Source organism: Bombina bombina, chromosome 1 (genome assembly GCF_027579735.1).
Source record: "Bombina bombina isolate aBomBom1 chromosome 1, aBomBom1.pri, whole genome shotgun sequence".
Lineage (NCBI taxonomy): Eukaryota > Metazoa > Chordata > Amphibia > Anura > Bombinatoridae > Bombina > Bombina bombina.
This window is the reverse complement of record NC_069499.1, coordinates 587,055,569-587,079,893: the sequence shown is the minus strand read 5'-3', so window position 1 is coordinate 587,079,893 and position 24,325 is coordinate 587,055,569. Positions and strand designations below refer to the sequence as shown.

The 24,325-nt window shown below is 38.8% G+C and overlaps 1 protein-coding gene across 1 annotated transcript in view; it reads left to right on the top strand.

Moving 5' to 3' along the window:
• LOC128659928 (arf-GAP with GTPase, ANK repeat and PH domain-containing protein 1) overlaps window positions 1-24,325 on the top strand; it is a 254,122-nt gene that overhangs the window by 100,181 nt on the left and 129,616 nt on the right. The window contains exon 8 of the mRNA XM_053713516.1: window positions 13,087-13,248. Coding sequence (XP_053569491.1) covers window positions 13,087-13,248 — 162 coding nt within the window. The remainder of the gene's footprint in view (window positions 1-13,086; window positions 13,249-24,325) is intronic.

The window sequence follows — 24,325 nt, the reverse complement described above, 5'->3', positions numbered from 1 at the left end:
TTATGCTGGAATAACGGGGGGACCATTCGTAGCAAGAAACATTAGAGGTATCTGGGAGGGTGCAAGGGGTATGAAGCACTGTGCTTTTCTAGACTTTCCCAGTCTTCTCTTAACCTCTTGATAACCATTTGTTTAAGAACACCAAATGGTTAACATCAACAGCGGAAAAACTCATCAAGAATATGACAAAAAGGAAATGAGGAATTATCAGAGACTTGGCAATGCGAGAAAAATGATAAATGCTTCTGATGTTCCTTTGTAATAAAACTTTTCTAAGCTTCCCCCCCCACCCCATTCAGACAGCGAACCCCCCCCCCCAAACAGATCATTGCTCGTAGTTACACACTTTTAAGATTTTTTTTTCTCTATTTTTTTTTTTTGTCATTTACTTCAAACACATAAAATCCTTTTAATTTAAACTTTCTCTCCTTTTCATTAAAAGGTTCTGAATTTTAAAGCACTGAGTTAATGTGTGTGAGATCTGCACGGCTGGGGACACAAGTTTCTCTCGTTTCTTCTTGTTCCTATGTCTCTTTTGGATTTAAATGTTCTCCTTGGTTCTTGAATATGCTGCTTATTGTCCCTGCTTTTTGTGCAAGACAAAATAACACACATTGGGTTCTCATTTTATTTTCTGATTTCAATGCTCTCTCCCCCTCCTCGCATTCAATTAACGGCATGCATGGGGGGCACAGCAAAAGGATCTTAGTTTTTAAGCAGCCTGTGTATCCCTGTGGCTCTTGCCTTTGAAAGCTGCTCTGAACGTTTCCTAATTAGATAAATTACTTTATCTGAGGGACACAAAACAGGAGGTGCAGCTAAAGGAAAGAATGTCAACGTGAGGTGTGCAAGCGAAGGAGGAGGCAGAATGAGAGCATCTTTGGTTGTGATGTCAGCTCCTTGCCCACGTTCTGCCGGTTGGGCGCCATTCTGTTACCTGACTTGTAAAATGAGCTGTCTTGTACAATTTGTCAGTAAAGCAGTGAAGCTCTCAGCCGTCTCCTGGCAGAAAATTATTCTTACTGATAGAAACCCTTTCATGACCAGGAACATCAGAGTGAAGTTTATTCAGGATACCAAGCCCATTTTTTAAGAACTGTTTACATTTTCCGTAATAGGAGCTGAATCATCTATGATACAAATGATTTATTTGTGTGCTTATTTGGGGTGCAGAGGAAATGAACGTAAAATAAAAACTTTGGGAACAATATGATACGTATTAGGCCAGCCTGTGAAATAGATTAAAGTGCGTTGACTTAAAGGCACGTTGTACTGTAAAATATTTTCCCCTCTAATGTGTTTGCAATAATACATTTTACCTACTGGAGTGTATTAAATTATTTGCAAACAGCTCCTTTACATTAATGTTTGTCATTTGAAAGAGCTTCCTGTTGAAACTGCCACCTATACTGAATATATTAATATGCTTGTATGCTCTATAGAAAGGCTATGCAAACGGGGATACTATTGTAAATTAATCTCCAAGTGGGTGTGGTAAAGATATATCTGCTTGTGCACTTGTATCCACTTGACCCCCAAATTATCCACCATGTTACTGACAGCTCTGTCCAGCGTTGTATGTGAAATCAAGTATCAGTAACTCCCTCCCACCCCCATTGGTAAAAAGAGGAGGACTTTGCCAAAGATTATTTTTCTTCTTAATTGGAAAGATACATTATTTTTCTTCTTAAATGGAAAGAGTCCACAGCTGCATTCATTACTTTTGGGAAATAAGAACCTGGCCACCAGGAGGAGGCAAAGACACCCCAGCCAAAGGCTTAAATACTCCTCCCACTCTCCTCATCCCCCAGTGATTCTTTGCCTTTCGTCCCAGGAGGTTGGCAGAGACGTGTCAGAATTTTTAAATTTTTGCTTTTTGTCTCTTATGGAGGGTAGTACTCTTCGGCATGGGACAGGAGTTTTAAGTAGTCCTGTCAGTCTCTCAGTGAGGGTTGGATGAAAGTTAGAGTCCGGAGATGCAGGGAGATCCTTTCTGCGAAACCATCTCGACTCATATAAACAGCTCCTCAAGCAATCGGCATTGTCGAACTTAGCTCCGCTGCCTGCTTTCTTCTCTTAAGTCCATGGCGGAGGCGATGCCACTATTCGTGAAACACTTGAAAGGTCGTGATTCATGTTCCTGTTCCACGGCGTAGATTCCGGTAAGATCGTTTCATTTTACTTTATCGTCAATGTACTGTAATGTGAGTGTTTTCCCGAGAGGTTACACAACTTTGTGGGTCTAACTATATGACATAAGGGTCTCAGTGAATCTCTGTTAGTATCTTGGAATCGAGGGTTAATATCTCCTGAGGGGGGTTATTGAACAGGGGGATTATAATCATGTTTGTTATGTGATTCAACCTGCTGATGTGTGATGTTTATGGGCTCATGGTTGGAACTTTGAGGCCTTTGGAAGTGAAATGGCCTTTTGGTTGGACACGCTTTTTTTGGACTATTCAGTTCACCTTATGTTTGGGCGTGGTTACGTTCTGTTCCGCATTCTTGACCGTGTGGCGAATGAGATATTCTAGTCCGCAGGGGTCTGGTCATAGGAGGTGGTGAGTGCCCCAGCCATTGTGGGTGTCAGGTGCCGTTTTTGTTTTCATACTTTAGTCCATATTGATATTTCCTCTATCCAGTTATGGAGCATTCTGATGCTGAGACTGTGCTCGTTTCAGATTCAGTTATGGAGGATTCTGATACCGTGACTATTTTGATTTCAGATTTCGTGTCCGGTGACGAATCTGGATTGGCCTCATTGACACATGTCAACAGTTTTGTTCCGTATGCCATTTCAGAGCGCCTGGTTCCTCGGTCTTGGGGAATCAAGGGACTGCTGAGCCATCTGCCTCTGGGGGCCCTGTCCTCCAAGAGGCGATTTCCCTACCAATTCATACTTCTACACATGCGGGTAACACAGTTTCTGATTCCTCCATGCAGGGTGGCGTGTTCCCCCTGGAGGTTGCAGCACGTTTTCGCTTCCACATAATGTTGGCAACTGTTCGTCTGCAAAGTCCAGACGTTTCTTTGAGAATGTGCTTGTGCCCTATTGTCCCGGGTCTTCCGCCTTGATGAGGGCCTCTACAGTTCCCCGCGGGTGTAACTGTCCCATGTTATGCTTGTTTTTCAGTTATTGAATGATCCTATCGTTACCAGATACAAGGATTTTCAGTCTGCTACTTCGAATGGTTCACCTCATTAGACATGTGGGGATGAAGTAATCTCCTGATTGTCATTTGTTTGAGATCTTTCCCAGTTTCTGACAGATAGGGCTCAGTTTGGCTGGTCCTGCGGGTAGGCCTGTGTCTTTCTGGGCGTTAACCTCCGGGTTGCCTTATATTTTATTTAGATCCGGATGGGATCTCTTTTATTTGTTTTTGTTTCCTTCGGGAACCTTCTGGGATTGATTCTCTTTATTACTTCTTCGGAAGTTGTTTTGGACATGTTAGTCCTATGTTAAAAATGTCTGTTTTCTGTTTTTTTCCCCTATGAGGGAGAATTTATGCAGCTTGCCGGTTAGGACCCTAGGTGCAGGCTGGCTCTGTCGGGTTCGTTCGGTCTTGCGGCTGTTCAGACACGTGGCGCTGTTCTGCTCGGCTGGTTCGGTAGAAGCGCAGAGTGCTCAGGTTTTCATTTGTTTTTCATGTTCAACTAAGCATTCGAGAGGACCTGTGGGTCCGTGAGGCGGGAAGGATTGTTTCAGTCCTTATAGCATTTAGTCATAGATGGCCATGCAGGGGAGTTTTTCTGCTGCGTCACTTTGACATCTGATTTCATCAGAACTTAGAGTTTTCCTCCCCCCATGTGGTGGAGGGTTGGAGGGCTTAACGCCCCTTACTGCAGTTGAGCGGTTGGCTTTACCTCTGCTTGGCAAGCTACTTGTAGGGGGGTCCTTTTCTAGGACATCTGTGTTGGGAATTTCTCTTCCCATTAGCCGGTGATTTTGGGCCTTGAGGACAGTTGTTGCCCTTCCGGCATCATCCCTTTCCTTTAGGGGATATCCTCCTCCCTATGGAGATAGAGTCCTTGCTTGGGGCTCCTGGATGGGAGGCGGAAAGGTGGGATTGGTCCCCTCTTAGGGTCTTGCTGGCTCCAAGTCAGACTTATTGGGCCTTTATTTTGATAGATCCTTGGGTCTATGGCCTTGTTGTCTGTTTTCAGAGTCGGGTTGTACTTGTACTCTGTGGGGATGGCTGTGCTATCCTTACGCTCATTCCTGTACCTGTTTCAGGATTCTTTTGTCCCCCTGTCTTGAATCCCTGAGGCTGGGTTGGTCCAGCTTGGTGTGGGTCTGCAGGTCATGATGGTCGAGCGGTCTAAGACGCTGCGTTCAGGTCGCAGTCTCCCCTGGATGTGTGAGCCTTGTTGAGTCTATCCTGTTAGCTCAGTCTACTAGGGTATAGATTTTCCTTTCAACTTGATCCATTGATTTCAGAAGAGGGTTTACTCTTCCTTAGGGTTCTGAGAGTATACTCCCCTTCTCGGGGGGCCTCTGTTGAGGTTTTGTGTTCCCCTTTTTAGGGACCTGTGTGTAGGTCTGGCTACTTAAGTTACCTGGAGCGTGCCCTAAGTCTGGGGGTTGCTTTTGCGGTATGTTTCTTGCTTGACTGCTTCTTTCTCCTCGCAAGAATGCTTTGGTATTCTATGGTCAGACACTGGGAAGACTTTGCCTCTTCAGTTGCATTCCGTGCTTGCAGGATGTTGGAAAGACGTCTTTTCTGTCTCTGTGCCCAGTCTTATCCCGGGTTTTGCTTGGTATAGGCGTGGCCTCCTTCCCCTGTTTGAGCCCTTTTGGGTCTATGTGAGCTGGGCTCACTCTTTGTGGTGTTCTCTTTGGTTTTAGGGGACCTTTCAGTTTCCTTGGTTCTCCTTTGCCTTGTCCGCTTGGGGGTTTCGGCTGGTGTCTCCTTCATTTGTGGGGGATGAGTGGTGGGGGGCTGTCTGTTGGGCGACTGTGTCTCCTGGAGGACTGTTGGCTCAGTCGAGTCTCTAGTTTGGCTTCTGGACTGACTGCAAGTCAGTGTCTTTGGGGCTTTTTCTCTAAAAATTTCTCAGCCTGGTGCCCTCTGTATGGGCCGCCTATTGTACACTCCTGTCTTGGCATTCAGTGTCCTCTTTAGCTTGGGTATTGTTTTCCCAAAATTAATGAATGCAGCTGTGGACTCTTTCCATTTAAGAAGAAAAACATAAATTATGCTTACCTGATAATTTCCTTTTCTTCTGATGGAAAGAGTCCACAGCTCCCCATCCGTAATTTTATGTGTTGGCGTCCTTATTATTCTTCTGGCACCTTTCACTCTATTTTTTCTGCTGTTCCTTGTTCCTCGGCAGAATGGCTGGGGGATGAGGGGAGTGGGAGGAGTATTTAAGCCTTTGGCTGGGGTGTCTTTGCCTCCTCCTGGTGGCCAGGTTCTTATTTCCCAAAAGTAATGAATGCAGCTGTGGACTCTTTCCATCAGAAGAGAAGGAAATTATCAGGTAAGCATAATTTATGTTCTTTCACATGTGCGAGGCCTAGAAAGGATTCAGCTGCACCATGCTAAATTCTATGTGCGGCTGTTGGGGGAGACTCTAAACTAGAATGCCAGGTCCTAATTTTAAGGCCCTTATGGCTCCCTGGCACCTGGGTCCCTTTAACAGTCAATAGCTACAATTTTTATTTGCGGTGTGGGAGCACAAGTGCCTGCCTATTGCACTTCAGGTGTGCCTCTCCCTCTCTCACAGCCTTGCATCTCAATACAGTAATGACTTCATCTGTCACTCAAATGACCAAGGTATTCTTTTGGCAATGGATTATGCCAGGAGGCTCTACAAAGTAACACATGGCTGAAATGTTCCAACAGTGTAGGACGTGTGTGAGAGACTATACAGCTTATTTAAGGTTATAGAGATTCCATAGCTCTTAGCATACCCTGAGAGCTTTTTACAGCGTGAGATGTGTTTGAGAGAGTTTTAGAAATCCTATAGCATATTACAGGTGGGGCAAACCTATGGCACATATGGCTAAAATAGTAGGTGAAAAAAAATGTTGCCTGAAGCTATGCCTTGCTGCCCATGTGCCACTATAACTATAATTAAGGCAACAACCAAAATGCATTAGATGTGTTCTGGCTCACTTACTATGTTTTTAATGTGACCAATAAACATTTCCTTTTTAATTCAATGCTCCGGGTATGCCAAAACTTTGTTTATATTTTGCCCATGTGCTACTCCAAGGAATGGGGGACCGGAATTGAAGTGTCCCCATTCCTCCCAGAAGGAAGCACCCCAAACAAGTTGTATCCCCAGGTGCCTCAACAAATTACAGACAACATACTAAAAATGCGACTTAATCCCTTGCACCCTGCTGGAACGACACCCCTTTAAAGAAACTCCAGAAGCCCGGCTAGGCTTTCGAGGTTATGCTGGCCCTCCGGTGTTTACCACGTCATCTTGACAAAATATGCATTTTCATGTACAATGTAAATTATTTAAAGTATTGTAGATATCTTAAATGGGATTTATTGTAGCTTGCTGTGTTTATTATTTCAAACATAATTATATATTTGAAAATATTTGTTTATAATAATAGAAAGCAACATTAAATACCTTTTACTCTATAGATATATACAATACTTTAAGCAATATGCATTGTACATGACTATGCATATCATTTAAACATTGACCCATAAACTGTCATGACTTAATACTAACTTTAGAAGCTAAGGCCCTACACATAAATATTCAATATTTAAAATGACGCATTGTTATGTAGAATGCATATTATTTAAACATTTGCATATAAATTAAAATGTAATTATTGTTGCTTCTTGTGTTTATTATTTTTTTTTAAAGACAGTATAATTACAATTATAGTTCTACATAACTGCATGCCTGGTATGTAAAATATTATTTAATGCTACTGAATAATATTGCATAAATATATATTAATATATATATATATATCTGTTATCACTAATAAACCCAACATAAATACATTTTAATTTATATGCAATACTTAAAACAATATGCAATATACATAAAAATGCATTCCATTTTAAATATTGAATATTAATGTAAGGCCAGACTACGTTATATCTACAATGTTTGAAATAAAATGCATGATCATGTGTAATACATATTAGCTTAAGTATTGGATATAAATTAAAATATAGATATGCTTGCTTGATGCATTTATTATTTTAAATAAAAATATATTTTTAAAATAGAGATTTATGTTATAAAACAGTTGCATTATTGTTATAGTATTACATAACTGCATGCCTGTTATGTAATAATAGAATTGTAATGTTAATGCCTTTTGTAACATAAATATACATTAATATATATATATATATATATATATATATATATTTACAATTAAAAAAAAACAAAACAAAAAATACATATTCATTTATATACAATATTTAAAGGACCACTCAATTCAGTAGAATTGCATAATTAACAAGTGCATAATAAAAAAAGACAATTTAACACCTACTCTGATATTTAAATAAGCAGTAGATTTTTTTTTTTTGACAAATGTATTTTTACCCCATTTTCTGGCCCCTTTTATCATGTGACAGACATCAGCCAATCACAAACTAGTATTCATATACCCTGTGAGCTTGTGCACATGCTCAGTAGGATCTTGTTCCCTAGAAAGTATGTATATAAAAAGACTTTGCACACTATCTATAAGAAAGAGTATGTGTAAAAAACATATACAAAATCTACATACCGGGGCGCTAAAATAAGCTATATAAGTGTAGTAGCTGAAAACCAAATTAATATATAAGATGTATACTAAGGCACATAAAAGTTGAAATGGCACAATTCAATTGTAATTGAATCTAGATATAAACTAAATTCATTTAACAATTCATATAATAATACAGAACAAATGCATAAAACACAAATGTCACAATAAGATAGCTGCTAGATATAAAGGACAGCTTATGAGTCCAGTTTAAAGATGCTTTTCTTAGATATAGCAAATAGCAATATGAGAACCCTTTACAGAAGGAGGTATATAAATATGATCCGGATTTCTCAGTTGGAAGTTACGATCATAAAGACTTCCAAACGGCCAAGGATCCTGCAGTGAGACAGGAGATCCTAATCACAAGTATGAAAGAGTAATACACAACAGGTGCTATAAGGTTCTTACACCGTCTATGTGTATATCTTCCTTGAACAGTGCTTACTCCTGTGGTCAGCGGTGCTTCTCAATGTGGCTTACTTTCCTGTCACTTTTGGACTTGCTCGGCTGCGGGTACTCGACCAGTTTGAAGTTACCGCATTAGTGAGAGTCTTTTTACAGTCAACGGAAAGGCCTGGAGGGCCACAACTCTGAGCAACGTGTTTCGGCAGATCGCCTTTGTCAAGCTCTATGACTGCATCAGTGCTGTGGGCGCTTTATAGCGCATACTTAAAGGCATAGGCGCCCTATTCTCAGACATGTGTAGTTTCAATTAGACAACATTACAAACATTTCAATTATAATACAATTGATAACACAACTATAAGGTGCACTTTACAAACTTTAAACAGCAAATAGGAATTAATTATGTATGAAAAGGATTGTGAAAAATTATAATATGTGAAAAATTGATCTAAAAAATGAGAAATGGATCAAAAAATGTATCCAAAAAAAATTATCATTTTTAAAATATGAAGCTAATAGTCTTTATAATGGTAATAATTATAATGGTAATAGTTGAAAGATAATATTTGATAATTAAAATTTAGAAGGGGGACAGAGACATATTACACTAATTCTAAAGAGATCGCTAACAGGATATTAACTGGGTTACTAACAAGCATTGGAATATTTTGCTAACAAGCATTGGAATATTTTATAAGGAGGTTAATCTTAACCCTTTTGCGACAGGGTTAAAGTGTCTACATCGGAACAACTGTTCCGATGTAGACAAATTGTAACCACGCGATCGTGCACAAGATCGCGAGATTTCAATTATTGGATCGCGTCTGGGGGGCGTCCCTACAACCCTAGAAACGCCCTCCAGACCGCGATCAAATCCTGAAAGCACAGAAGGCTTCAGGACAGCCGTCATAACAGCATTAAAGCCCAGTGTAATTATAACGGAATAGAATGGCATAACGGCATTAAAAGGTTAAAAGGACTTGCATTCAATATTAAATAACCCATATTGAATGACCTTGAATCAATTAATACTAAAGTTAAAATTAAGAATAGTTGATCTAAGTCTGATATAAATATAAGAATAATGAACCTAAAGATTTCCATTACTACCTATGCAGATGACAATAGATACATATAACATGAGGTTCTGATTAGTATGTATGTCTAACTGCACAAATAACGGCTTCTGTCTCAGTTGTATGATTACAAAGTATCTAATAAACCGAATACATTATATCATTCTTGCCTTGAAGCACAAACCTCAAATACTCATGTTGCTCTCTACGTCATTATGTTTAATACATCTATTTAAAGAGCCGAAGTGGGATTTTATTTACACTTTCCTGTTTTAAAACTGTGTGTTTTTTGTTATTAAAAGTTATCTTTTAAATTAGCACAAATCCCTCAGCATTATATTGTACTGTCAATTCCTATTTGATTTAAACCAACATAGTGTGTGTTGCAATAATAGTGTTAAAATGAATACACTACAACTTACTCTTTGAGTGCTGTTGATGTAGTCTTTGTTTAAAGAATGGACTGCTGGACCTGTATTTAAAGGATCTCCTGTCTCACTGCAGGATCCTTGGCTGTTTGGAAGTCTTTATGATCGTAACTTCCAACTGAGGAATCCAAATCATATTTATATACATCCTTCTGTAGAGGGTTCTCATATTGCTATTTGCTATATCTAAGAAAAGCATCTTTAAACTGGACTCATAAGCTACCCTTTATATGTAGCAGCTATCTTATTGTGACATCGGTGTTTTATGCATTTGATCTGTATTTTATGAACTGCAAGTTATTCTATGCTCTGTATTTCACCTAATATTTTTAACTTGATTTGTTTTTGTTATATGAATTATTAAATGAATTTCGTTTATAACTAGATTCAATTACAATTGAATTGTGCCTTAGTATACATCTTATATATTCATTTGGTTTTCAGCTACTACACTTATATAGCTTATGTTAGCGCCCCAGGATGTAGATTTTGTATATGTTTTTTTACACATACTCTTTCTTATAGATAGTGTGCATTTCTGTGAGATTTTTGGGGATAATCCTCTCTTTTTCAGGTGACTTTTATAAGGATTGTAGCTCCATTAGCACAGAGAATCTGATACCCTCTATATAAAAAGACTTTGCAAAATTTTAGAATGGAAGTAAATTGGTCTTAAAACTGTATGCCCTTTCTGAATCATAAAAGATTATTTTCACTTGAGTACCCCTTTAAAAGAATATGCATCATACATGAGAATGCATACTATTTTAAACATTCCAGATAAATGCTAAAATACACAATTAACTCCTAAGCTGCCCTAACTTAATCAACCCCCATACAGGTATGGGGGTGGTTAGGTGATTAAGGCTTAAACCCCCACCTCCCAAAGCAAACTTAGAACTACACTAATGTCTAACCCCCCTAAGTTACACGAAAATAAAAAAAAATAAGTTACAATCAAATAAAAAAATCTAAGTTACAAAAAATAATAAATGACAGTATCCAAAATAAAAAACCTTTATTATACTTAACACTTATCTACAGGCCCCAAATAAAAATACAAGACCTCCCCTCTAAAATTACAAGTAACCCCCCCTTTATTCCACAAAATAATAAAGTCGAATGACTAAAAACCTATCCTAAAAAATAAATTAAAAAAAAAAAAAGCCTATTCTTTAAAATAAAAAACCCCACCCCCAAAGATTTTACTCAACATGCGAAAAAAAATCTCCTTTTGATCTGACGCCGGGCCCTCTTCATCCAGGGTCCAGGAGCCGGTGGACGCTTTGCTTTGGGGGTTGTGGCGGTTTAGGTGTTAATAGTGTAGGGTACTTGAGATGGGCTAGTGGTGGTATAGGGGTTAATAGTTTAGATGGGTACTTGTGGTGGTATAGGAGTTAACAATTTAGATAGGTACTTGTGGTGAGCTAGTAACGGTATAGAGGTTAATAGTTTAGATGGGTTCTTGCGGTGGATATGTGGCTGTATAGGGGTTAATAGGATAGGTACTTGCGGTGGCTATGTGGCAGTATAGGGGTTAATTGGATAGGTACTTGCAGTGGGTATGTGGTGGTATAAGGTTAATAGGATAGGTACTTGGGGTGGGTATGTAGCGGTATAGGGGTTAATAGGCTAGGTACTTGCGCTGGGTATGTGGCAATTTTAGAGGTTAACAAGATAGGTACTTGCAGTGGGCGTGTGGTGGTTTAGATATTTATTAGTGTAGTGTTAGTTTGCAATCATGGGGTACTTTGAATTAGGAGTATTAGTGGTTAGCATGGCAGTTATATTGCAAGGGCTCATTTACTTTAGATCGCCAATATGGGCGGCGAGGCTGGCTATAGATAACACCCAGCATTGCCGCCCATATTGGCGATCTAAAATAAATGATTCCTTGCAATAGAATTGCCATGCGAAAAGGGATGTATAGTAAATGCCACTCTGCTATACAGCCTGTTAGCAGCTATGTTGGGAGCTTGTATTATTTCAACAAGCTCTCTCGACATAGCAGCTGATCACCTGGAATTTTTTGCCGCCTCATAGCGCTTTCAATCATCTGTCCTAGAGAGTTTCTAAATCACAAGACTTTGAATGATTCTATAGTGCAGTGTGTGGCTAAATTAATGTATTTTACAGCAAAGTAACTTGTTGAGAGCTTCTGCCAATGCTAGAGTTATCCTGGGTGTGTTTACTGCTGCATAAAGTCCCTAGCGTGAGACCAGCAGGGTTTGCTTGCACAGGACATTGCATTACTGGTTACAGATAGCAGATGTGGCACCCTGTGGGAATATGGTGCAAAGATGGCAGACTATTTTTCCTATCTATATGTGGCATCCTGTCAGTAGAAGTTAAATGATTTCTTAGTAAGTTATGGGCGTCCTTGGAAAGAGCAGACCGGTGGCAGTAGCGATCTCTCAACCACAGATATTTATGAGATTTTTTTCGTTCTTCTGAGCTACAGTCCCTCTGTAGAAGGGGTATTTTGGTAGAGGGTGGGATGTGTTCTTACAGCAGCTATAAAACAGGATAGAAGATGTGCAAGATATATAAAAATGATCTTAATCCTGTGTCTGGATGTGCCGCCTCTTCCCATCTTTTTCTTTTATAGCATTCCCTTCCATGCTTTCTGCTTTTTTGTATTACTTTACTTTCTGTGCATCCTTGTCAGTTTATTTTAAATGCGTGTGAAATGCGTTAAAAAAATGTCTACTATTACTTTGGTAACATATTCATGAACCTGGACGGTAAGTGATAGTTATGCTCAACTATCAACAATAAGCGCCTATGTTAGGGCAAAAATTAGCATTAGATCCTTGCATTAGAAAAGTTTAATATAGCAGTTTATTTATTTTAGAAGCATGCTACTGTTGCACTGTAGTATGCGTATAATAGACTAATACATCCGTTTAGTAAGTCCTTTCGGTACATAGTATAACTGCTCTTATTGTTCCTTATCTGTTGTTCCTATCACTACCCCTATTTCTTTGTCACCCCTCACTATACCGTCGTTTTTTCCTCCCTGTGACTCCACCAAATGCATCTGCTGTCTAGAATCCTTCTTGTTATTAGTTATAAATACTCCACGTAACTCGTAAGATTGCTTCATATATCCCACCTCCATTATAAACCCTTCCAGTAACTCACTCTTTTGCTCCCTATATCATTGTGATAACATCAGCTGTTGCTAAATAAATCTTCTCATATTTTGTGTCCAAGGACTGGCAGCTTTCAGAGTGAAGAGCCATTCACATTACACTAATCCCCAACCAGGTAGCTTAATCCTGGGACAATTTGCAGCTCCTCCAGTGTGGTTTTGTGGTTCATTACACCTTACAAATATTTATTGCATATGATGCAGGGCTATGTAACAATACAGGGCTCTCAAACACATTCCCAGATTTGATTGATTGTATATGCTTTTGTTCCTTTGCAGACACCGGCCTAGGTGACTCAGTGTGTTCCAGTCCCTCTATCTCCAGCACCACCAGCCCCAAATTGGATCCACCACCCTCCCCTCATGCCAACCGCAAGAAACACCGGCGGAAGAAGAGCACAAGCAACTTTAAGGCCGATGGTCTATCGAGCACTGCTGAAGGTGAGCTCACCCCCATATTTGTAAGCTGTGCTTACTGTCACCGGCACATTGCTATGACATATCTTCATGGTTAAATGACTTTAAAATTACGTGGCAGCATTGTTACCTCATTTGTATCAAATCAGCTTTCTTTATATTCATTCCCTCCATTCAACACCTGGGGCAACATAAAATTCCCCTTATATTGCCTTCTATTGCTTCATTTTACCACTCATTGTAACCTCCCATTGCTCCAAATAACAATCCTTAACACTCTACTTGTTTCATATAGTTCCTTGTATTGCTACATACAACCCTCCCTATTTCTCTTTCTACAACTGCATAAAACCCTTTTCTTTAACTTTCCCATCATAAAGCCCCATATATCTAGTACTATTACTGCATAGAATGCTGTATCCTATAATATCTCTTCCAGCTCTGTATAGCTCTATTAAACCCCTCTCCCTGCATATAACAGCCCTATTACTCCTTTGCTTTGTAGAGAGAGGGTGTTAAAGCCACCATAGACTATTATATGGATATTTTATAGAACTTAAGCTTGACCAGTAGATTAGTCGAGATAAAGCAGAGAGACATACAGCTATACAAACAGACACAGTTAATGTGTAGTGTAGCAATAAAATGCTTTGATTTGTTACAGCATTGCATTATTCCAATCAATTTGAATTTGGTGAAAACCTCATGTAGCTGCTTGTTAGCCAATGATTAAATTAGAACAACATTTGTATCAGAAAATATCAGTATAATCTAGTTCAAAGCACATAAAAAAAAACTGCAAGAAACAGGGGTATCTCAGGATTTTCAACTACATTTTCACAATGATTTAAAGGGATAGGGAAGTCTAAATTAAACTTGCGTGATTCCGATAGAGCATGTCATTTTAAGACATTTTAAAATTAATATCTATTTTCAAATGTGCTTTGTTCTATTGGTATCCTTTGTAGAAAAGGAATACGCACATATCCTACACTAGTGGGAGCTAGATGCTGATTGGAGCCTGCACACATTTGTCTCTTGTGATTGGCTAACGAGACGTGTTCATCTTGCTGCCAGTGGTTCAATGCTGTTCCTTCAGCAAAGGATAACAAGAGAACAAAGCAAATTTGATAATGGAAGTAAATTGGAAAGTTGTTTAAAATTGTATGTTCTATCCAAATCATGAAACGTTTGGGGTTTCCTGTCCCTTTAAGTCATTCATAAAAGCAAAAGATTTTGGTCCAAAGCAAAAGTAAGTCGAAGGATAATTATTTTAATGTTGATAATAATAATCATTGTGTAATATTTCTTAATATAGGTGTTTCAGTTAACCAATAAAGGGCCAGATTATGAGTAGTGCGTTAACAGTTTGTGCGTGTCGGGTTTATCGCTCATGTTACGTATTACAAGTTGAAAGTAAATGCGATTGCTTAAGTTCAATTGCAACTTACGCTAGAATGATTACCATGTCCTTGGAACTGTTTCGCAAAACACATCACAAATACATTACAAAGTACAGTTACACTCATAATAAGACTGATAAAAATATTCAAAAAAAAATTGCACAAAAAAGTTATGAGGGCTCAAGATATGAGGTCTCAGTTGTTGTTGGGAAAAAAAGGCAGGCAAAGTGCTTTAACATAGAGATACGTACATATACATGTCTACAATATGTATATCTATGTATGTATGTTTATATGTGTGTACAGATCTATTTATTTATATGTATTTACAGACATATACACATATATACACAGAAATACCCAAGTATACATATATAAGTGCATTGGAGCCATTTGCAGTCAAACAGATTAAAATGTGTAAAATCATATTTATGCAGTATTCATATTTAAGTGTTACACTGTGTATTTACTGTAAATATTTCACATTCCAGTGTTCTGCACATAGCAGAATATGTTCAATGCATTTATAAATAAATATTCCTATATATATATATATCTGTATATATCTATAATGTGTTTTATATATATTATAATTTATATAATATATATATTATTATATTATATATTTTTTATATATATATATATATATGACAATATGCAATCGTGTTTGCACACGAGTAGAGTATTAGGTTTTTTTTCCCCACTTTTTTTTGCTCCATTGACTTCTATGGGGAAATGCGTTTTCGCATGCGTGAAGTTCTGCTTTTTACACGCCCCGGTTTAGCATGCGAGCGGAAACTGTTTACTTTCAACTTGTAATACGAACGATACCCGACGACAAAAAGCTTACTTCTAGCGGAGTTAGGGCTCGAGTATGAGCGTTAAATGCTGCTCCACTTGTAATCTGGCCCAAAATAAATTAATTAAATTAATATATAATAATGTTCTATTAAATGTCATGTTATTTTAGGATGAACATATTCATATCACCAAACTATTAATTGCAATAATAAATGAGCATTTATATGACTGTTTAATATCTGTTCAAGTATAAAAATGTAATTTGCACTTTATTTAAACCAACTACACTAAAAAAGAAATCTGGTTTAACACATGAACAAGTTTTGCATGCAGAAAAACTGTAGCGTTAAAACAAAGCCACACAAACAGCCAAAGGGCTACTTGAAACAGGTAAAAGTGTTTTCGCATGTCCAAGGTGTTGAATTTGAGTTCCAAAATTCTTTGAAAACTCCAAGAAAAATAGTTTGGTAAGAGGCAATAGAGTGCTCAAGAACGTCACGGAAGCGTGTCTGATGAATGAATTTAAAGGCACGTAATGTGCAGGAGGGCATTTCAGTTTTGAACAGAAGTACTTTGGAATACCATTGTATTAGCAAAAAATGCTTCTAGTAAAAGTTATTACTGTTTCAGCAACAGATGCACATATGCTGCAAGTTGCCCTGTGCACAAGCATTCAAAAAGCTGGCGATGGAGTGTAGCTTGTCTGTGATGATTTAATACAAACCACCACTGACTCTCTGAGCAAGTAAGATACATGAATGCTGGTGGAATATGAAATAATTATATACTGCAAAAATGCTTCTATTGAAAATGTAAATGAACTCATGGACCTTTCTATTTTCTCCATTATATCCCTTTAACTTCTTTCTGAGGTTTACCCCTTAAAACAGGAGGAGCATCATGTAGATAGACAAGCAGACAAAGTCTGACAGGGTGAGCGACCTTACTTTGTAGATGTGCAGCTTGTTAGACAAAAAGAACACATAGAGTTGGTCAGGCAGAGCAATATACAGGTAGACAAAAGATCACTCCAGACAAGCAGTTACACAGTGACACGTTACTAGATACAGTTTGTGTGTGTTGAGTTAAATGTGAGTAAAATAAAGCCAATAGTGTATGAGCATTTGTTAGCAGCTACCAGTCTATACTGAAGTATGGACAAGCCCCAAACGTGCCTGTGTAGTAGACAAGATAACGTGTCTCTGTGTGTACGGCCAGCTGATGGAGTCATTCACTGCCCCTGCAGATGGCAAACCATGTGAAGAAGCACCCCTATATTAAATCCTTACCTACTTATGTGACATTACTATTTTCTTTTTAAGGTGGTGAGAGTCTACGATTTCTTACTTGTGAAAATTCATCTCCTGGCCACCAAGAGAAGGCAAAGATACCCCACATCATAACTTTAAGTATCCATTCCTCTTCCCTTTCCCTCCCAGTAGTTATTTGCCTCATCTAGGAGAAGGCAAGGATAGAGGTGCTCAGGATTTTGTGAAGAATTACTGGAATATTAACCCCACATTTTCCCTCATGGGGTAGTTCCTTGAAGAGAGGGACATAGGAGAGTACTGGCTGTGCAATATAAATCTCCTTGCAGGAGTTGTAGTCACAAGCTGTCATGGCTGTTCCTGTGATAGTTCCTTAGCCTCCTCCATGAAGATATTCTCCCTCAATTTATCCTCTATTGTTGGTTACAGTACTCGATGGACAATCTACTGTACCTGCATACTGTATTCAGGGTAAGATCAGTGGTGGGGCACCTAATAGGTAAGTACCTGCATTCCTCTTTACAGCCCTTATGCTATTAACAGGCACAGTAAGTAGTGTTCATCATAGCCACCAGTATATCATTCTGTGCAGTCTGAATTTATTGCCACAGATAAGTATGCTATACTATGTATTTATGTTTGTCAGACGTTTATTATATGTTATCAAGTCATGTCAAGTGTCAGCCTTGGTAGCTCAGTGAAATAGTAGACTTGGAAATAGCTTGTGAAGTCAAAAGTTCTAATGTGGTTGTAATTGAGCATTGAAAGAGACTTATTGGGCAAATAGAGGAAGTTCATTTAACAGGTTGAAGCTACTTTTCCTCATTTGTCACTTTAAGGCCTAGGTTATGAGTGGAGCACAAAATTGCGCTTACACAAGCAAGATAGTTGCGCTCCACTCAGCAATACCAGCACACGCAATTGTGTGCTGGTTTTACAAGTTGCAGGGAAGCTTTGTGCTCACAAGAGCGTGCTTCTATAGGCTCCAATAGGAGCCTCGTTCTGATGCCGTCATACACGCACAGAACCTAGCGCAGTGAAGGGGATAAGTCGCAGCACATTTAAAATATATATGTATGAATATATACATATATGTTTAAATGTGTATATACACATATTAACACATAAATATATATGTATATAAGCACAGTCACCATAGGCAGCACTTTAACCCCTTAAAACTGCTTTGTGCATTTTATTTTATTTAAAGATGCTATTTTTTTTGTTGTTGCTGTTATTATAGAAGCTTATACCTAAGTTTGGAGGCAATTGGGGCACATTTTTAAAATTAACCAGAGATCTCATCTTTGGTTAAAGTGAATGTAAATCCTAGCGTTTGTGAAACAAAGTATAAAATACTTTATTCTGAAAGCTCATTAACTTGTTTGCAGCTTTCGCTGCACTGAGCTGGTATGGCAACCCATGGCAGAACCCTATTTGACTGAGAGGTGACGTTTCTACCTCTTTGCCAATAGCCATGTGGGAAATCCTGCTTGGTGCCTTATAAGAGCAAAGGAGGTATATTGGAGGAGCTTTGTTATAAATGTTTAATACTGTGCATCCTAACAGGGAACAATTTTTGGAAATATTAGCAAGCGGTATAATCGCTATAATATTACTGTGTTATTCAATTATATTAACCTATAATTTTGTTGAAGGCTTAATAACATAGTAATGCAAATATTACTGTAATACTTTAACACTGCTGTGCCCTTATACCCTGTCTCTCTGATTTTGAATGTGTCTCTATTCCTTTTCTTACCGAGGTGCTGATAGTTGTGTATAACATGGTTAACTATAGAGCAGAGTGGAACTGTCCCTGCTGGGTAAGACCCGTTAGAGGGGAGACCCACAGACTTTGTGTTCCCATCAAATACATTTTTGCTTTGCAAATTGACTACTGTCTGCCCTTCTGCTAAACTTTGCAGTACTTGTCTAAGTTCTATTTTTCAGTCTCAGATCTCTTCCACTACCACCACTGTTTTACCTGTTTGCACCTGCCTGTATGTACCACTCAGGGTGGCATTAATGATTTTTCCACAGATTTCAGAATAACTAGTCCGCCATTTCTGAGGTCATGACGATTATACTGCCTTCAATTAGGTGTAATATTTGTTGCTAATTCCCCTGCTAGAGGTGACCTACTGCTTCTACTCCTCCCACTTTCTATAGAGCAGAGGGTGATCTGTCTGCTGAGGAAATATCCTCAAATTCAGATCAGGAATCTGAGGAGTCTACATTTAATATTAGCTGTGACATTTCTGTTCCCTACTTAAGGAAGTGTTAAAGACTTGAGGGGTTCAGGAGCCTAAGTCGGCGGAGGATAAGCCTTTACAGCATTTGGAAATTATTTTCAAACCCTAATCATTCAGTGGAGGTTTTTCCGGTCCCTGCCTTGGTTACGATTATTATTTCCAAGGAGTGGGATAAACCTGAGGTTCCGTTCTCTTCATCTCTTAATTTAGAGACCCTATGATTAGGAGTTGCAGGGATTTCTCCAGAAGGCTTTTCTGCAGGAGTGTCTCTTATTCCCACCAGCTGTGGGTATCGCTTGTGTTGCAGGTGCAGCATCTCTTTGGTGTGGATGGTCTGGAGAAGGGGCTTGCCGCCAGTTCCTTAAAGGGACAGATTTCAGCATTATCAGTCTTGTTGCATAAGAGGCTCGCTGAGCTTCCTGACATTCAGTCTTTTGTTCAGGCTCTGTCTAGAATCAGGCCTGTCTTCAGACAGTCCGCTCCTCCCTGGAGCTTAAACTTAGTTCTTAAGGTATTGCAGAGGGTTCCATTTGAACCTATGCACTCTATTGACATTAAGACTCTTTCCTGGAAGGTCCTCTTCCTGCTGGCTATTGCATCGGCATGTAGAGTTTCTGAGCTGGCGGCAATGGGAGCCTCCCTATTTGGTTTTTCACGCCGAAAAGGCTGTTCTTCGCACTGGCTTGGGATGTCTTCCCAAGGTTGTGTCTGATCGTAACATCAATCAGGAAATAGTTGTTCCTTCTTTGTGTCCTAACCCTTCTCCAAAGGAGAGGTTACTTCATAACTTGGATGTAGTTCGTGCCCTGAAGTTTTACCTTCAGGCTAATAAGGATTTCAGATAGTCTACATCTCTGTTTGTGATGTTTTCAGGGAAGCGTAAGGGCCAGAAGGCCTCTGCTACTTCTTTGTCTTTTTGGTTGAGGAGCATGATTCGCTTAGCCTACGAGACAGTGGGACATAAGCCTCCTCAGAGGATCACGGCTCATTCCACTAGAGCTGTAGCTTCTTCTTGGGCCTTCAAGAATAAGGCCTCTAAAGAGCAGATTTGTAAGTCGGCTACCTGGTCCTCCTTACATACTTTTACAAAGTTTTACAAATTTGATGTTTTTGCTTCTGCGGAAGCGGTTTTTGGGGGAGAGGTTTTGCAGGCTGTGGTGCCCTCAGTTTAGGGTCTGCCTTTTTGCCCTCCCATTTTTTATTCAGTGTCCTCTAGAGCTTAGGTATTTGTTTCCCACAAGTAATGAATGAAGCTGTGGACTCTCCTCCCCTTTAGATGGAAAACATAAATTATGCTTACCTGATCACAGCTCCTGCCCGTTGCTCCGTTGGTCGGACCTAAATTGTATTTTGTTCTTCTGGCACCATTTATACCCTGATATTTCTCCTACTGTTCCTTGTTCCCTCTGCAGAATGACTGGGGGAGTGGGGAAGGTATTTAAGCATTTGGCTGGGTTGTCAGGTTCTTATTTCCCACAAGTAATGAATGAAGCCGTGGACTCTCTTCCCCACAATGGAAACAAAATGATCAGGTAAGCATAATTTATGTTTTCTCTTCCATGGAGTTTGAATTTGTTTCTCAGAGGTTTGCAACCTGTACATAAACTAGATATTTAGTTGTTATCTTACAAAAGTTTTTTTTTGTTGTTAGACATTTCCTCAGCTAAGAGAGTATCTGAATCTTCATCTCTTTTTTTTTTATCTACTATATTTGGTGTTTCATCTGGACAGGGCTGTCTTACAAACTTTGTCCGGACTTCTACCTAAGGTATTTTCTCCAGAAAACATTAATCAAGAAATTGTGGTGCCTTTTTATGTCCCAATATGTTAGGGTGTTGAAATTCTATTTGCAATCTACTAAGGATTTCCATTGGTCCTCTACCTTGTCTGTCCTGTTTTCAGGTAAACATAAGGATCAAGAGTTTGATTCACAGGGCTTACTTGGAGGCGGGACAATCGCCTTCACAAATTACAGCTTTTTCAACTTGTTCTGTGTCTACATTTTTGGATTTTAAGAATTAGGCTTCAGTAGAACAAAATGAAAGGCTGCATTTTGGTCATCTTTGCATATTTTTACAAAATGTTATGAATTTGAAGTGTTTGTCTCAGTGAAGGCAGTTTTTGGAAGGAAGGTCCTTCAGGCAGTAGTTCCTGGTAAATAGGTGGCTGCCTTTCCTTTTTTTTTCCCCCACCCATTTTCATTTGTGGACTCCATAGCTTGGGTATTAGTTCCCACAAGTAATGAATTGTGGACTGTTGCCACCGTAATATTCTTACCTGATAAATTATTTTCTTGGTGTTGAGAGTCCACAAACCCGCCTATTTTTCCAATTAGATGTCAGTTCTAGTCTGCACTTCTTTACCCTACTAACTTTCTTACTTCTCCCTCCTGTCCTTGGCTATACATACTACTTGGAGGGAAAGGGAAGTAGGAGGGATTCTTAAAGGGACAGTATACACTCATTTTCATATAACTGCATGTAATAGACACTACTATAAAGAATAAGATGCACAGATACTGCTATAAAAATCCAGTATAAAACTGTTTAAAAACTTACTTAGAAGCTGTCAGTTTGGCTCTGTTGAAAAGGTAGCTGTAAAGCCCACTGCAAGTGGAAAATAAGACACTCCCCCCTTCCTTTTGCATATGAAAAGACCCTTTACACAAACAGGAGCAAGCTGGAGAAGGTAGCTGATGGTATTCACATAAAACTTTGGGGCTTGGTTAGGAAAATCAGAGCAATGTTATTTAAAAATAAGCAAAACTAAACATTTAAAAAAACAAAACTTTATGGGCTATATAAATAGATCTACAAAACATTTATGCAAAGAAAAAATGAGTGTATAATGTCCCTTTAAAGCTCTTGTTTGGGGTGTCTTTGCTTCCACCTGGTGGCCAGGAGATGAATTCTCACAAGTAATGAATTGTGGACTTTCATCAAAAAGAAAGTAAGGAATTTATCATTTAAGAATAAATCATGTTTTTGTTCACAATTAGCTCACTTATTAATTTATAGACTCAGGGGGTAGGCAGTTTTGGGACCATGTTGTACGGAGGAGGGGGGGGCTGTGATTCCAGATCATGTTATTACAAGCAGATATTTTCTAGATCTTTCTTTAAGTTTATTGGGAAGTTCATTCAGCTTTTCTCAAGGCACATTTTTATGTTGTCTGTTTTACAGTAGCTGCATTATACAATAACACAGGACCACCAGAAGAGCTGTAGGCAGATGTAGCTAGATGAGTTGGCAAGCACAATGGTAGACAGGCAGACCTTTAACTAGGCCGATAGGTGTGTAGCTAGTCAGACAGATAAACACTCAGCTGAAATTACATATGTGCTTAACAGCAAGCATGTAGTACTGACACACATTCATCTGAAAAGATACCTATGTAGCTAGACAGACATTAAAGGGAAATGTAAGTCATGTTTATGTGTGATATATATATAAGCAATTAACTGCAAAAGATTGGTACAAGAAATTATTTTATAAACATATAACACTGTCCTATTAATAACGTGAGGGTTTTGCTACCAGGCATACACCCCTTAAAAAGCCTTGTGTGTATGTCTGTCTGCTGCCTTATGCTATGGCATGATAAAAATGAGCTCCTGCACTGATCTAAGCATTCAGTATTTAGCATGTTGCAGGTGTAAAGAAATAAAGTGCAATATGCAATGCCATTGTATGCCAAGTAAGAGGGACATTTATTAAAAAATTATATCTATCTATCTCTCTCTCTCTCTCGCTCTCTCTCTCTCTCTCTCTCTATATATATATATATATATATATATATATATATATATATATATATAGATATATGTTTTTAACCTGGATGTGTCTGGCTTTACCAGTTATGTGCACTATGGCTATTTAATGTACTTTATGGGCAAACAAGATGCTAGAGTGGCAGACATGCACTGAATAGTACAGACCTGCACTTGCATAGCATTACTGGCAGATATTACATGTGTAGGTTGCCAGGCAGATATGCAGTAAGAAGAGCAAAAACCTGCAGCTGTACTGACAGTTATGTAAACGCTCAGCTAAACAAAGACAAGAGGACGTGATAGGTGAGTACAACCACTGTGTCAGCGGATCCATCTGTTGATTTTCCCTTCTTCTGCTTTAGTGATCACATACTCTCATTAAACAAGACCCTTGTAATTAACCTTTTGAAACTTGATTCTTGATTATTGACTGCAGAATTTGTAAGTTTCCTGTTTCTGCAGCTGTACATCCTGTGTGGTCACTGTGCACCTGTGTGACATGGATCCTCTTTAAATTTAATTAAGAAGTGGTCAGTTGCAAGCACACACCTCTGTGTGTATGTGTAGTATAAGGTGTGCATCTGTATTATGTACAGAATAGTGTGTCTGTAAAAAGATAAATAAGTATATTTGCATAAAACCCAGAGCAATATGTTTGTCTGCATTATGTATGTTTTGTGCATAATTGCTAAATTATAAGGAACGTATGTATTTGTATTATACATAGTAATATATATGTCTGCATAAAATCTACAATAGCGTATTCAGTCTGTATTCTAGGCACAGCAGAATATGTGCTGTATTTTGGGGTCGATTTTTCAAAGGCTTTTGCCAGCCTTCAACCCCCTACGACTGCAGGTTCTCACAAGAGAACCTGCAGTCCGTATTTAACAAGCAGCGGTCATCAGAATTTCAATCACCTCGGTCTCGTCTGAACGGGGAGATTGACATCTCGTGCCCATGCGTGATTGGCTGTGCTCGGGCAGGGGGTGGCGTTGCACAAGAGCGCAAAATTGCTTTCTTGTGCAATGCTGAATTCCGACAACGGAATTCAGCCCGCCAGAGGCGAGCTGCGGCGGTCAGGGGCACGTATGTACGCATCTGTCCGCCGCAGCTTTATGTATAGACCCCTTTATATAGAACAGCATAAGTACGTCTAGCATGTGCACGTTTATCACTTGTGCAGAGCAGTGTGTACATTTGTTATAGAAAGAGAGGTGTGTATCTGCTTTATACACAGAGAAAAATGTGTGTGTTATACACCTAGCTTTTAGTGTCCCTATATTTCACATAGAGCATTATTACAATCTGTATAATACACAGTAGAGTAACACGTCTGGATTATACAAAGAGTAGTATCAGTGTTATATATAGTACTAGTTGTAGAAAAAAAATTCTGTATTATAGAGTAGTCAAGTAGTCTGTAAGTGCCTGTTATACAGAGAACAATGTGTATACTTAGTATACACAGATGACCTTGCATATGTATATTATGTACAGAATGTGTATTTGTATTATAAAATAGGGAGAACATTTAGGTCTATGAGGATATATATTTTAAATTTGCTGCCCAACACTGCACGACTTACCCCCTTTGCTGCA